The sequence below is a fragment of the Mustela nigripes genome, chromosome 3, assembly GCF_022355385.1.
Source record: "Mustela nigripes isolate SB6536 chromosome 3, MUSNIG.SB6536, whole genome shotgun sequence".
Classification (NCBI taxonomy): domain Eukaryota; kingdom Metazoa; phylum Chordata; class Mammalia; order Carnivora; family Mustelidae; genus Mustela; species Mustela nigripes.
The window spans coordinates 196,026,145-196,039,388 of record NC_081559.1 but is presented as its reverse complement, the minus strand read 5'-3'; the positions used below and the strand labels follow the sequence as shown (position 1 = coordinate 196,039,388).

At 65.6% G+C, this 13,244-nt stretch overlaps 1 protein-coding gene across 2 annotated transcripts in view; it reads right to left on the bottom strand.

Moving 5' to 3' along the window:
• The window catches only part of ADGRB1 (adhesion G protein-coupled receptor B1), a 75,656-nt gene that overhangs the window by 31,676 nt on the left and 30,736 nt on the right, over positions 1–13,244 (bottom strand). For both annotated transcript variants that reach the window (XM_059395241.1, XM_059395242.1), the window contains exons 14-17: positions 11,810–11,953; positions 11,283–11,358; positions 11,035–11,137; positions 10,021–10,064 (exon numbers count right to left, since the gene is read on the bottom strand). In XM_059395241.1, coding sequence (XP_059251224.1) covers positions 10,021–10,064; positions 11,035–11,137; positions 11,283–11,358; positions 11,810–11,953 — 367 coding nt within the window. The remainder of the gene's footprint in view (positions 1–10,020; positions 10,065–11,034; positions 11,138–11,282; positions 11,359–11,809; positions 11,954–13,244) is intronic.

The window sequence follows — 13,244 nt, the reverse complement described above, 5'->3', positions numbered from 1 at the left end:
GGGGCGTCACAGACCCTGGGAGGAGGCTCAGCCCATGGCACCTCTGGCCCCCCGCCTTCTGGCCCGTGCCCAGCCCAAGAAGGCGGAACTGTTCCCGCTCAGGCGGGTTCCATCCCAGCTTCTCGGCGCTGAGCTGCCGGGCCTGTGAGGGGAGAACCAAGGCTCCGCCAGTGCGTTGTTGTGGGAGACGTGGGGCCGCATTGCTTTGGGCCTGGTGCTCATAGTACATCAGGGGACGGTAACAGAGAGGGTGCTCTGACAGCCGGCCCGTCCATCCGTCCACCCACCGAACCAGGGCACTCACTGCATTCATGAAACCTCCTGCTGGCCCACGGAGCAGGTCTATTACGGGACGAGAACCGTCAGGGTCCCCTGGGGTTTGATGGGCTAATTCACACTGGAGTGTGAATGACTCATAGGTAGCCTCCTACACAATCGAAAAAAGCCGGAGTGGGCACAGCACAGTCCAATAGGGTAACCGGAAACGGGCAAAGTATCTGCTGCAGAGGCTTCTAGAGGCCCCTCAGGACTTTCCAGCCTGGTCTTCAAGATCATCAATGGGCTGGCCTCCCCTCGTGCTCCCTACACCCTCTAGCCTAGGACGAGGCCCCGCTAAATCACACTTCACCCATCAGAAGGCCTACCCCCCCACCTCTCCCTGCTGACTTCTGAGCCACAGATCAAGGTCTGTGCTGAGTCTCCTCCCTGGATAGCCTGTGAATTCCCGAGCACTACACCAGACCCCTCCTTCAGGCTCTACCCTGCTTCTGCGCTAGGACCCCTCTCCCTGGGTCCTGCCTCAGCCCACAGCCGGAGCTCGTCAGGACCCCCAGGCTCCCCCGGCCCCGTTGCACCTGCCGGCCCACGCCAGCTGCACGGAGCCAGCGGGGACCCAGCACACAGGCGCCGTCTCCTGCTTCCAGCCCTAGACCTTGGCCAGTGTCTCTGACCATGGTCCCTCCTGTCCCCTGGCTGACTCGCTCGCCTGGTCCTTTGGGGAAGCCTCCTTGAGCTCCCTCTGTGCCCAGACCTATCCCTGCTGGCCACCAGCTCATGAGAACCTGCAGGCCAGGTCGTGTCTGCCCCGCCATGGCCTGGCCCAGGTCAGTTCTATCCAGTCTTGGCTCAGGTCCTGGGGGCAACACCCATGGTCCTGGGAGGATCCTGATATCTGCAACACGTGGACCCTGGGGGAGGGACACCTGCCTGACCAGGGTCGCGCTCAGCGTGCTGCTGGGTGAGACCTGGCCTGCGCTCCTGCACATGGGTGGCCCTCCTGGTGCGGCCGGTGTCTGAGCTGCAGGATTCTGTCCCGGGAGCCTCTGCCCACGATGCGGAGACGCCGGCCTCCTCTCTGCCCCCTGGGCCGGCCACGCTCGGAGTCCGCTCCCGGCTGCAGGCCTGGAGACCTGGTCCTTCCCGTGGTCCAAGCTCTCCCCCTCACATCCACCACACCCGGGGCAGACCTGGGCCTCTGGGAGAGCGTGGGACCCTGGCCCACCAGCCCTGCAAGCCAGCGGTCTGGCCTTCTGACCCTGCTCCATCTGCTAACCTCCCCCCCGCTCAGAGGCCTGCACCCCTGGGACCCAACCTGAGCCTGTCACCTCACTTAGAACTCCCCCCGGCACCCCTCCGTCCAAGCTCTGTCCCTCCTGTCCCCTACCTCTGCCCACTGATGGATCACTGCCTTGGCACCCACACTTCCGCCAGGGGTCCGCTTACTCATTCATCCAGGAAGCGCCTCCCCGGCCTGCCTTTGGCAGGCTCTGTGCTCAGTGTCCCCCGACAGATCCCAAACCTGCCGCCTGTCACAGCCTGCTCAGCCTGGTGGCCTCCAAGAGGCCCTCCCAGATGCCACAGCCTCCCACTCAATCTTCTCCACTCCAGGGGCATCTGACACTGATCGCTGTGGTCCGGCTGGCCACTGCACCACGGGCGTGCCCTAGGCCCCACAGGGAGGGGGCCGCGAGCTCACCGCCTTCACTGTCACTGCTGTCTGTGCCCTCACAGCTGCTCCGAAGCCACCGAGGCCGAGACGACGTCGCACGAACCCCATCGATGCCCCTGACAATGTATCCGTGGCCACCGCCGCCCTCACGGCCACCATCAGCACGACGCATGGGCAAGGCCACCATCACCGCCACGTCGCCACCGCCACGTCGCCCCTGCCATGGGCAGTCCCCGAGCGAATGCTGTAATCACACCGCCACTGACCCCAGACGCATCACCACCACCACAGCCCCGATGTCGGCCACGCACCCGCCGCCATCACCCCCCATACTGTCACCAGCAACACCGCCACGGCCATCACCGCCATCCGCGCCGGCACTGCCGCCATTGGCATCGGCAGCACCATCGTCCCCACCGCTGTCCCGCTGTCTCTGTGCTTTCATGGTCCCCGGCGTCACCGCCGCCGCGAGCATCCCGGGCGTGGCCTCGGCAGAACCAGCCCCGCGACCGTCGCCGAACCGACACCGGCTGCCAAGCCCGTTGCCAGCTTTCACCCGCGAGCACTTCTCGCGTCTGCCGTGTCCGGGGCGCTGTGTAGACGGAACCTGTCTTACGGGAGGTCCCGCCGTTCCCGTCCCCCAGGGACAGATGCGCACAGGCAGCCACACCGTCACCACTGCCTGTCACACCCCGACCGCCACCCCACCTTCCAGGCATCTCGCAGTTCCCCCGACTCCCAAAGGCCCAGTGACCCTGGCACTCGACGTCATCCGACCGTGTCCTGCTTCCTGCCGCCCTGGCCCCAGCACCGAGGCCTGGGGGCGAGAACGGGCCGTGCCACAGCTGCCCCACCCTGCGCCCTCCCACAAGTCGCATCACGCCCCCACCCCACCCCCGCAGGCCACCAGCAGGGGCCGTGGCTGCCTGGGGAGTGGGATGAAGACCTTTCTGCCTCAGGAAACCAGCTGTCGCAGCCTCTGGCAGAGGGGAAGCAAGCATCTCAAGGGAGGAGAGCTCCACCCGCCCTGCAAGTCCAGCCCGTGGACCCTGCCTCAGCTCCTTTGCACATGCTGCGCTGGGGCCCCGAGGGCCTCTGCTGCCTGCCTCCAGGTGGGCTCCAGCTGGGGAACCTCACACTGGGCCCCCGAGGCCGGCGCTTACCCCACAGGGCACAGTGTGGGTCAGGGAGGGGCCCTCTCTCTCCCGAGCTTCCTGGAGGACGGGTAGGGACAGCGCCTACCTGCTGACCATTTCCCACTGACCCACCTGTCCTCAACACCCATCACCTCATTTCGGCCCTGTGGCAACCCCATGTCTCAAGGAGCCAAAAGGGCTCACCCACCACGACCCGGTTAGTAAGGAATGGGGCCGGGCTTCGAGGCCAGGCCTGCAGCAGGCAGGACCCCTGCTCCTCCCACCGGTCCAGCTGCCGGGTCACAGCGGGTGCTCTGGACCTGGGGGCCTGGTCTCCGAGAGGGATGGACAGATGCCGCCGTTACGACAGGGTGGGCCGGACCTGGAAGAGTCCCGGGAGGGTGGGGACGGCGGCAGGACGGGGTCTGGGCAGGGCGGTCCCTGCGGGACCAGATGTTGGAGCACAGTGGAGTCCCCCCTTGGGTGGATGCAGGGGGGCCCCGTGTGCCCATGGGCAGAGCATGCCCTGTGGGTGGGCGCCACTGGGAACATGCGTCTCCGGCACAGTGCCCCTGGAAGGACAGCCGGACGGGGGGACGGGGCCCGGCTAGGAGCGCTCCAAAGCAACTCTGTGCGCTGGCCAGAGGGGCCCTGTGTGTCGCCGCGTGCACCCCTTCCTGCAGCAACGTGGCCCACCCCACCAAGCCAGAGCCGGGCACAGACTCACGTGGCAGAGCCTGTGGAGGGGCTGCTGGGGGAGTGCGGGTGCCGATGGCAACGGCCCCACCTGGTCCCAAGCCCCCCTTCCCAGGCCTCTGGCCACTCGGCCCTGTGGCCGCAAACAAGCAACGTAGGTGACTTCGTCTACACCGCACTCCCGCCAGCCCATCTCCCGCCCCTGCCGGCACCTCTGGAATAGGGCCACCCGCGTGCCACCCGGCGCCGGTCCCACTCTGCCGGCCTGGTTTCGTGAGCTCAGGGGCCCCTCTCCTTGACCCCTGTGTCTCTGTGGGTGCTCTGCTCAGAGGACCCCATCCCCACCCACCTGCGCGTGTGGAGAGGCTACGGGACGGATGCAGGGGCCTCGGGTCCCAGCTGACACACAGCAGAAGGAGTTTCGTGTGCAGGGAAGGGCCCTGCCCTGAGATGCGCCCTCCACACCAACACGCCGTGCTCCTGGCCGGACCACCCCCTTCCTTGGCCAGAGCTCCCTCTCTAGACATGCGCCCGGGTCTGTCCCCGGCCAGGAGTGACCAGCACGCTGTTCCAGCAGAATGAGGGGAAAGCAAGGGAGAGCTTCAGGACAGGAAGGGGGCAGATAGGGCCGTGGCCAGCTCTGGGCCAGCACTGGCAGTCCCGTCCTCTGCCGTGGCCTGTGAGGTGCCTGGGGGGGGGGGGCGGGGGGGCTGGCGACACCTCCCCAGCATGGGTCTGTCTCCTCCATCATACGGTCAGAGAAGCTGAGGCCTGGGCGTGCGTGGTGGGTGTGGCAGAACCGGGGTTCCTGAGCTGGAACAAGGAGCTCCCCTGACCCGCCAAGTGTGGCTGGAGGACACACACAGGACCTCCCACCCTTGGGACACCCCGGCCCAGCAGGCATTCCAGTGGGGGCAGCTTCCTCGGCCCCTGCCCTCCTGGGGGACCCCCTCATCCCACAAGTGAGTGGCGAGGGGTGGGCGCACCTTGGTGGCTATCCCGCTGGGTGGGTGGCGTGAGGGCACCTCGACAGTGGGATGCTGCCAGACCCCACGGGGCAGACTGGCCGCAGGGAAGGAGGGAACGGGCGAGTCCCAGTCCCCTGAGGATGAGGGGCCCCCTTCAAACAGGGCACAGTCCAGCAGCCTCTGTTCACCTCCTGGGGGCTTAACTGTGTGTCCCCAGCAGGGGAGACACGTGGGCAGTGGACGAGACCCAGGCCCTGCCCGGGGGGCCCTGTTCCGCAGGAGTAGGGGCGAACAGGAGGCAGCAAATACTCCCTGGGGTCTGAGCTGGGAAGGAGGGGCAGGACTGTGAGTGTGGGAAAGCGGGCAGGACGCGCCTCTCAGAGCAGGTGGTGTTGGAGGCTGCAGCCGGACTGGGCACAGGGGCCAGGCGCAAACAGGCCACCCGTCCCTGAGGGGGGCAGCAGCGAGGGGCCCGTGGGGTGGAGGGCAGTGGCCGGGGGGAACCGGGCTGTCAGCCAGGAAGCAGCCGGGGGGTGCCATGACCTCCTGGCCCATCTGCCCCCTCCCGCTCCCGCCCCTGCAAGGAGACAGGAAGGCCTGGGCTCAGCAGCACCTGCAGGAGAGGGCAGGTCCCCAGCGTGGCCCTGCCAGCCCCCGCCCCCCAAGGACGAAGTAGGGGGAGACTCAGAGGAGGGAAGGGCACAGGGGAAGGGGCTGGGGCGGACTGCAGGGCTGCAGGGGTGGGAGGGGGGCACGGGCCGCCCTCTCCCATCTCCCTCCTGCCTGCCGCCTCTGCCCCCATCAGAAACCAGCCTTAGTGGGAGGACTCCGGCTGGCTCCCAGCCGCTGACAGGGACCTAGGGACCCTGCCAACTGTCCCTTCCGCTCCCCTCAGCCTGCCCCTCACCGCCCTCTCCACGGAAACCAAGGATAGGGGCAAGGCTCTTAGAGGGACTGGGACACACACGGGGGCAGGGGCCCCAGGGGAGGGGCGAGCCTGGGTCCCGCCTGTCCCTGGGTGGCAGGGCCAGGCCAGGCGGCCTCCCAGGCCTGCTGCTCTGCAGACAGCAGCCCGTGGTAGTCAAGGAGGCATGTCTGAAGAGCCTGGATCGGGGCTGGGCTTCAGGTGCGTGCAGGACGCCATCCCTCCGGCAGCCCGTCCTGGCGTCCGCGCCGCTGGCTCAGCTCGCCAGAGGGAGAAACCCTCAAGCCGGGAGCACTTGTCAGAGGCTCTGCAGCCCATGTGGGTGTGGGTCCTGGGGCCCCCCTGGGGCTGGTCGCCCGCACACCCTCCCCCAAAACTCGGGCATCCCAGGAGGCTCACTGGCGGGGAGTCCCTGCCCCCCACCTGCACACAGGGTCCCAGCTGAGCAGAGCAGATGGTCTCCCGGAATCTTACCAGCTCTGACTTCAAGGTTCTAACTTAGCGGCTGCCATGAGGGAGATGCCAGGAGTTGGCCTCTTGGGACCACAAGACGGGAGCCCAGGACGGGCTCCGGGCCCTCATCAGCTCTGTCGCCCAGTCTATCCTCCACCTGCCCTCCTGCACAGCTGGGAGCTCCGCAGACCCCCCTTTCCCTCCCCAACGCCCCCGCTCCCCGGGCCTCCCTGCCAGGGCCAGGCTGCTGCAGTGCTGGGGACGGGGTGGGGGGGCGCCGAGCCACCAGCCGGGGATTTGGAGCGGGCCGTCGGGGTCTTCGGCTGGGAAGGGGGATTTGGCCGCATAATGCGGGCGCCTGGGGCGAGGGGGGTCCAGGGAGCCGTCAGGAACCAGAGTTAACCGAGCCGCTGAGCGTGGGTGTTGAGGCTTCGTGTGGAAATGTGTGTGTAGCTGGGGGCGAGGCCGTGGAGGGTCTGTGCTGTGGGCGGGAGCCTCTGACTCAGTATTTCTAAGACGAGCACATCACATGGCCAACTGTCGCATGTGTCTAGAAGAGGAGGTGGCCCGGTAAGCACGTGACACTCATGTGATCATCTGTGAGCATCCTGAACAGGTTCCAGAGAAGACACAGGGGCAGGGCTCAGCATGTGACCGGGGTCAGGGCTCACTGTGTCACCGGGGTCAGGGCTCAGAGTGTGACCAGGTTCAGGGCTCAGAGCAGGACCAGGATGAGGGCTCAGAGCAGGACAAGGATCAGGGCTCAGAGTGTGACCAGGATCAGAGTTCAGCATGGGGCCAGGGTCAGGGCTCAGTGTGTGGCCAGGATTAGGGCTCAGAGAGGGACCAGGATCAGGGTTCAGCATGTGACCGGGGTCAGGGCTAAGTGTGTGACCAGGGTCAGGGCTCAGAGTGTGACCGGGGTCAGGGCTCAATGTGTGACAGGGTCAGCATTCAGAGTGTGACCAGGATCAGAGTTCAGCATGGGGCCAGGGTCAGGGCTCAGTGTGTGACCAGGATTAGGGCTCAGAGAGGGACCAGGATCAGGGTTCAGCATGTGACCGGGGTCGGGGCTAAGTGTGTGACCAGGGTCAGGGCTCAGAGTGGGACCAGGATCAGGGCTCAGAGTATGACCAGGGCTCAGGGCTCAGAGTGACCAGGATCAGGGCTCAGTGTGTGACCGGGGTCGGGGCTAAGTGTGTGGCCAAGGTCAGGGCTCAGAGTGTGACCAGGGTCAGGGCTCAGAGTGTGGCCAGTTTCAGGGCTCAGAGTGGGACCAGGGTCAGGGCTGAGTATTTGATAAAGGTCAGGGCTCAGAGTGTAACTGGGGAAAGGGGTCAGCAGGTGACCAGGGCTCAGGGCTCAGCAGGTGACTGGGGTCAAGACACTCCATCTGCGATTAGGACTGGGCTCAGGGATCACAGTCAAGGATGGAAAATCACTATTTCTCTTCAGGTGGTCACTGCCTCCCTCTCCGGCAAACCCCCACCCACAATCCCGCACACATGTGACCCTCTTTCTCAGCCCCCACCCCCCACGGGTCTACACCAGCACAGACTCAGCTCCTGGGTCACAGGTGGAAGCAGACTTGGGGCCCTGTACTTGAACCTTCTGTCTGATCATCTAGGAAGCCCTGGGCTCCTCTGAGCCCTTTCATGGGGTGAGGAGCAGCCCCCCACCCTGGCCATGGAAGGGAGGTATCCAGCACAGAATAGGGGTGGGTCTTGAGGACACAGCCAGGTCCCTCTACCACAGCACCCCAGTCTCAGACCGTCCCCCGTGGGCCCCGGGCTACCCAGCCATGGATTGGATTCCTCCATCCCCACTCCGGAGAGTTCCACTGAGTCACAGGCTCATAGATGGCCCGGCTTTCTCCGAGGTGGCAGCAACAGTGCAGTCAGGCTCCTGGGGCCCTACCCAGGACCCTGCCCAGGACCAAACAGGGAGCTCGCATGCAAATGCTACCTGGGGCACGTTGCAAACACGGCGCAGTTGCTGGGCCCCCAGGTACAGAAACTTTAGCCATTCCATGCCTCCAGAGGGGACCGTGGGTGGGTGGGGCATGCTGGGATGGTAGGCAGGCCCCCCGGCCCTTGAAAGAGTTCATGGCCAGAGGTGAGAAGTGGGAACCTGGCTACAGGGTGGGCAGCTGAGGCTCCTGGAGGGCAGGGTCGGCCTCGAGGTCCTCCTGGGCCACAGGAAGGCCCTCAGGACGTGAGCGGGACGTGCTGGCCCGGCCGGAGCTCTCGCAGCTGCTGCACAGGGAGGCAAAGCAGGTGAAGCCCACCTCTCTGGAGAGCAGTTTGCTTCCAAGAGCTTCACACGGTCCCAGGACTGGCCCGCGAGGAGACTCTCAGAAATGAGGGTGGAGCCGTCAGGAGAAAGAGGAAGGCCCTCCAGGAGGGGTGACCCGTGTGGCCCAGGGCTGCGGGCAGCCTTCGGACAGCCCCTGGGGAGTCGGGGAAGGGCCAGATGGACAGACCAGAAGCCACAGCTCAGCCCGGCTGCCTGGGAATGGGGACTCAGAGGGGCTGGCCAGGACGCCGCAAGCATGAGGGCCTGCTTCCTTGTCTTGCCACCATCACTCTTTTCAGACACCCCATTTTATACCAAGAGGTTCTGCTGCTTGTAAAACCCAGAGAAAAGCAGGACAGCAACCAAAGCCAGAGGGCCACTTGCCAGGGCAGCAGGCCGGCCAGCCCTCCCCCAACCAAGCCGCCGCCCCAGGCCCAGAGCCGGTAAAGGCCAGTGGGATGTGCCCGATGGCTCCGCGTGGCCTCCGAATAGAGCCTGGGGCTGCCTGTCCCTTTTGCTGTAGTGTTGTCTCCAGTGCACGGTGCTAGGTCAGGCCTCTGCTCAAACACCGTCCCCTCAGAGAGGCTTCCATGAACCTGCTTTAAAAGGCACTTGACCCCACGTGCCACAAGTGTCCCCTGTCACCAGAGCCATCTGGCTCCACTTCTTGCCATGGGGCACGAGCTGACGCTTTCATAGGAATCTACATATTCCTGCTTTACTGCCCTCCTCAGCGTGGATAGGACAAGGCTGAGGACAAAACCTGATAGAGAACTGCCTTCTCTGTGGCTGGTAATCACTGGAGGATGGCGGACGGACGGACGGACGGACGGAGGTGTGCATGGACGGGTGGATGAATGGGGGTGGAGGGGGCGGTGGATGGGTAGATGCTGATCCCATCCCAATAACGTCCCTAGCTCCTGACACAACAGCCCCCGCACACCGGCCCCATCTTGCCTGTCCTCCAGCCTCCTGCTCTTCCTGGCCACACCTCACACGCCACATGTGCCATCCAAATCCCCTGTCTGTGCTCAAGCTGTGTTTCTGCCTCCACGCCCTTCTCTGCCAGGCGGGCTTGTCTCGAGAATCAGCTGCCACGGGAGCCTTCCTGCCCTCCCAGGACACATGCCCATGACTGCCCCACCCCGAGCACAGGGGGTTCGCAGCATGCCCCCCAGGCTCAGAGGGCTGGGCGGCGCGCCTCACGCCCCCAGGCGGCCTGGGGAAGAGCTGCAGGGATGCCTCAGCGCTGCCGACGCCAGCGCTGAGAGGGACGGGTGGTGACAGTGACGCCCGCCCTCTGACCACACCACTGAAGGCCTCACCCCCACCCCCGGGATTCAGACCTCCCCCGCCTGGTCCCAGGATTCTGACCCTCCTTCTCCGAAGGCTGCTCCCACTTTGGGGCCTTGGCCCAGCTCTTTCCTGGGAGGGGCCAGGGGCGGGCTGGGTGGGGTCCAAGCTGCCTCAGAGCCAGACGTGGGCAGGGACAGGTGGGAGGTCATGGCCTCGACCCTGAAACTATACCCCTCCCCGTGGGCCAGCCACCCCTGAGCCCACCCTAGAGGCCCTGAGGCCACAAAGTCCACGTGAACTTACACGTCCGACTCGTCCCACAGGATGCAGGTCTGGTTGGTGGTGCCCTGGGGGAGAGAGAGGAGGAGTCAGGGTCATGCGCCCCCCTGCCCGGGGCCCGCCCTAGGGTGACCGCCAGGGCCACTCACAGGCCTGCTAGGTGAACATTCTGACTCTGCTGTCGCCCCCAGAGAAGGAGCACGAGGAGGAGGAAACTGAGGCCCAGAGTGGGGAAGGCACTGGCCCTGCTCTCAAGCCACTCTCGGCCCCATCCCAAGTGGGGCTGGGCAGTGATGGCTGAAGCCCATGTCAGGAGCCCAGGCAGCCAGTCCAGTGTGCTGGCGAGACTGCCCCCTCCCACGGGGCCCTGTGGGGTGGGCACAGGCGGGGCCTCAGCAGACCCTGTCCTGCAGGCCTGTGGAGCGAGAGCAGCAGGGGTCCTGGTCACCCCTGAGCCGTGGTGCACCCCAAGGGCTGGTGGGAACGACTTAGGTCTCCACCAAGCTTGTGGCTCCCATCTATGAGGGGAGAGCCCAGGCACAGAGAAGCTGAGCCACTCGCCAGAGGCCACACAGTGGGACAGATCAGGGCCAGTTCTCGACATGACCCTGGCCTTGGGTTCGAGATGTGGCACTGCTCGGTCCTGGGTGGGTAATGGATCTGCTCACACTCTTGGCTTCCTGGCTTTCAGCAGGTCCAAAGGGTACGTTGGCCCTGGGTCCTCTGAGGCCTGACAGAGAGCCCCAAGGAGCAGGGCACAGTGGGACTGTGAGGCCCGGGACAGACTCGTTTCTCAGAAGGGGCGGCTCTTCCCCAGGAAACCAAGGCAGGAGACCGGGCAGTGGCTATAGAAGTGGGCTGAGTTTTGCCTCTGGCGTCCCCCGCTCTGTAGCTTGAGCAGATCACCACACCTCTTGGGCCTGTTTCCACCTCCATCGTGCAGGAAAGCGAGCAGCAGGCTCAAGGGAGACCCACGAAGGCCACAGGCCCTCCATGGAGCAGGTGGGGGAGTTGCGTGGCCCTGCGCATGGCACTCACGTTGTACAGGTGGGCGAACTCTATCTCCAAGGGTGTGAGCAGGGAGCGTGGCGGGGGCTTCACTGTCACGGAGATGACCTTGGAGTTCAGCACGGTCGTGTTCCTGGGGCAGAGCCAGCAGGCGTCGGGGGAGGCGGGGGGCGGGGGCGCAAGGGCCAGGCTTCCCCTCCCTGTCCCTCCCCTGAGTGCCTCCCGCTGGCCCACGCCCCCCCATGCCACGTCCCTTCCAGGCCCGCTGGGCCTCCCACCTCTGCAGGGCCAGGAAGCTGCCCAGGTTCCTGTAGAGCACGGTGCCCACCACGAACACAGACGAGTCATCAGCCTCTGGAAGGGAGCACCGCGGTCACCCTCTCCCGCCTGCCACAGCCGGGGCGCACTCCAGTGCGGGGAAGGGCAAGTCCCCGGGAGGAGGCGCAGGCTCCTTGGTCGTGTCCACCCCCATCACACACAAAGCACTGTGGCTGGAGAGCTGGGGTGGCGGTCTGGGTCCCCTGAAGTGACCCCGAGGGCTTGGGGGGGCAGGCGAGGCCCTCCCCTCCCTGTGGTCCACGGGAGCATTCAGCAAAGGTCGCCTAGGATCTTTCAAAGGCAGGAAGAGCAGGGAGGGCTTCCTAGAGGAAGGGGTGACCTCAGGATCACGGAGAAGAAGTGAAGGCTGCCCTTGGCCCTTGAGGCAGCAGGCCAGACTCCAGAAGGAAGCTTCTGGGGGGTGCGCCCTCGGACGCAGGGCCCGAGTCTCCCCTGAGGGCCCCTCCCGCAGCTTGGGGCTCCTCACCTGCCAACCCCGTAGAGAAGACGCTCCTGGACACTGTGACCCTGTCCTCCGGCACCTTGGCCCAGTCGCCCGTGGCCCTCCAGCCCTTCATGGGGAAGCTGATGTCTGCGGCCCCGCTGGCCGGGAGTTTATGGATGCTGAGGACTGGAGTAGACGGACCCAGAGACAACAGGGACAGAGACAGACGAAGACAGCGCAGCTGTGCAACCAGGAGCCTTGGCCCTGGGGAGCTCGCAGCTCAGAAGGGGCCCCAACCTGGGTAACCTTCCAGCCTCTCCCAAGCCTTCGAAGGACGCCCACCCCCCGGCCCCAGCAGGAGCGCCCTCCCACGGTGAGGACCCAGGCTTTGACTCAGCCCCCATGGCCCCACAGGGGTCAAAGGCAGCTTCTGCAGTCAGGTCTGTGGCCATAGAGGGGTCCCCCGGAGTACTGTCACCTTAGTGACCCCTTTTCCTCCCTGGGATGCTGGAGCCCAGCCCCCTCCCCACCTGCTCCACACAAAGGAACAGACCCCACCCCCCCAGGGTGTCCCTGGAGGCAAGGTGGGGGCAAGGTGGCACACACGGGATTGGGAGCATGGGACTGGGGTGGGGGGTCCCAGTGTCTCCAAGTCCCCCCCACCCCAGCCTGCCAATGTCAGGCGGACGCCATGCCCCCTTCTCCCAGCGCCCCACGGCCTGCCCTCACTAGGTGTGGGGGAAGGACTGGGCTCCGGAGCCCACAGCCTCCGCCCGCGGCTCCAGCCCGCCTGGCCTTCGCCCACCTCTGCGGCCTCGACCCCAACAGAAACCCAGCACAGGCAGCCAGTTTGCACCTCCACCCCCGCCTGTGCTCCCATGGGGCCCCCCGCCCGCACTCCCTCAGCCCCTCCCACCTGGCTCCCTGGCTATGCCCTCCCCGTCCCTGCGTGGTCCATTCTGGGGACCAGGGCACCTTCCATCTAGGAGGACCTGAGCACAGAGATGGGGCCCTTCTCGCTGAGGGCCCTGAATTCAGGATATGGGGTATGTGGGCCACTGCTGCGGGATATGGGGCGTGTGGGTATGGGGTTGGGTGGGGTGTGTGAAGTGGGGGTATATAGGTACCAGTAGGGCAAGGGTGTGTGCGTGTGCAGGCCCGTGGGGTGTGGGTTTGTGGGTGTGTGGGGTGTGAAGTGAATGTGTGGGGGGGGTATGAGCGTGAGGTGTGGGTGTCAGTGTGTGTGTGAATGTGGGTGTGTGAGTGTGTGGGCGTGTGAGTGTGGGAGGGGAGTGTGCGAGTGTGGGTGTGGTGTGTAAGGTGTGTGAGTGTGAGGGCGTCAGTGTGTGTGGGAGTGTGCAGGGTGTGCGAGTGTGTGAATGTGGGTGTGGGTCTGGGGTGTGAGTCCGTGGGGCACACAGGTGACACCACGGGATCCGTGAGACGCAGGTGTCTGACAGGGTAGTTGGGGTGCTCT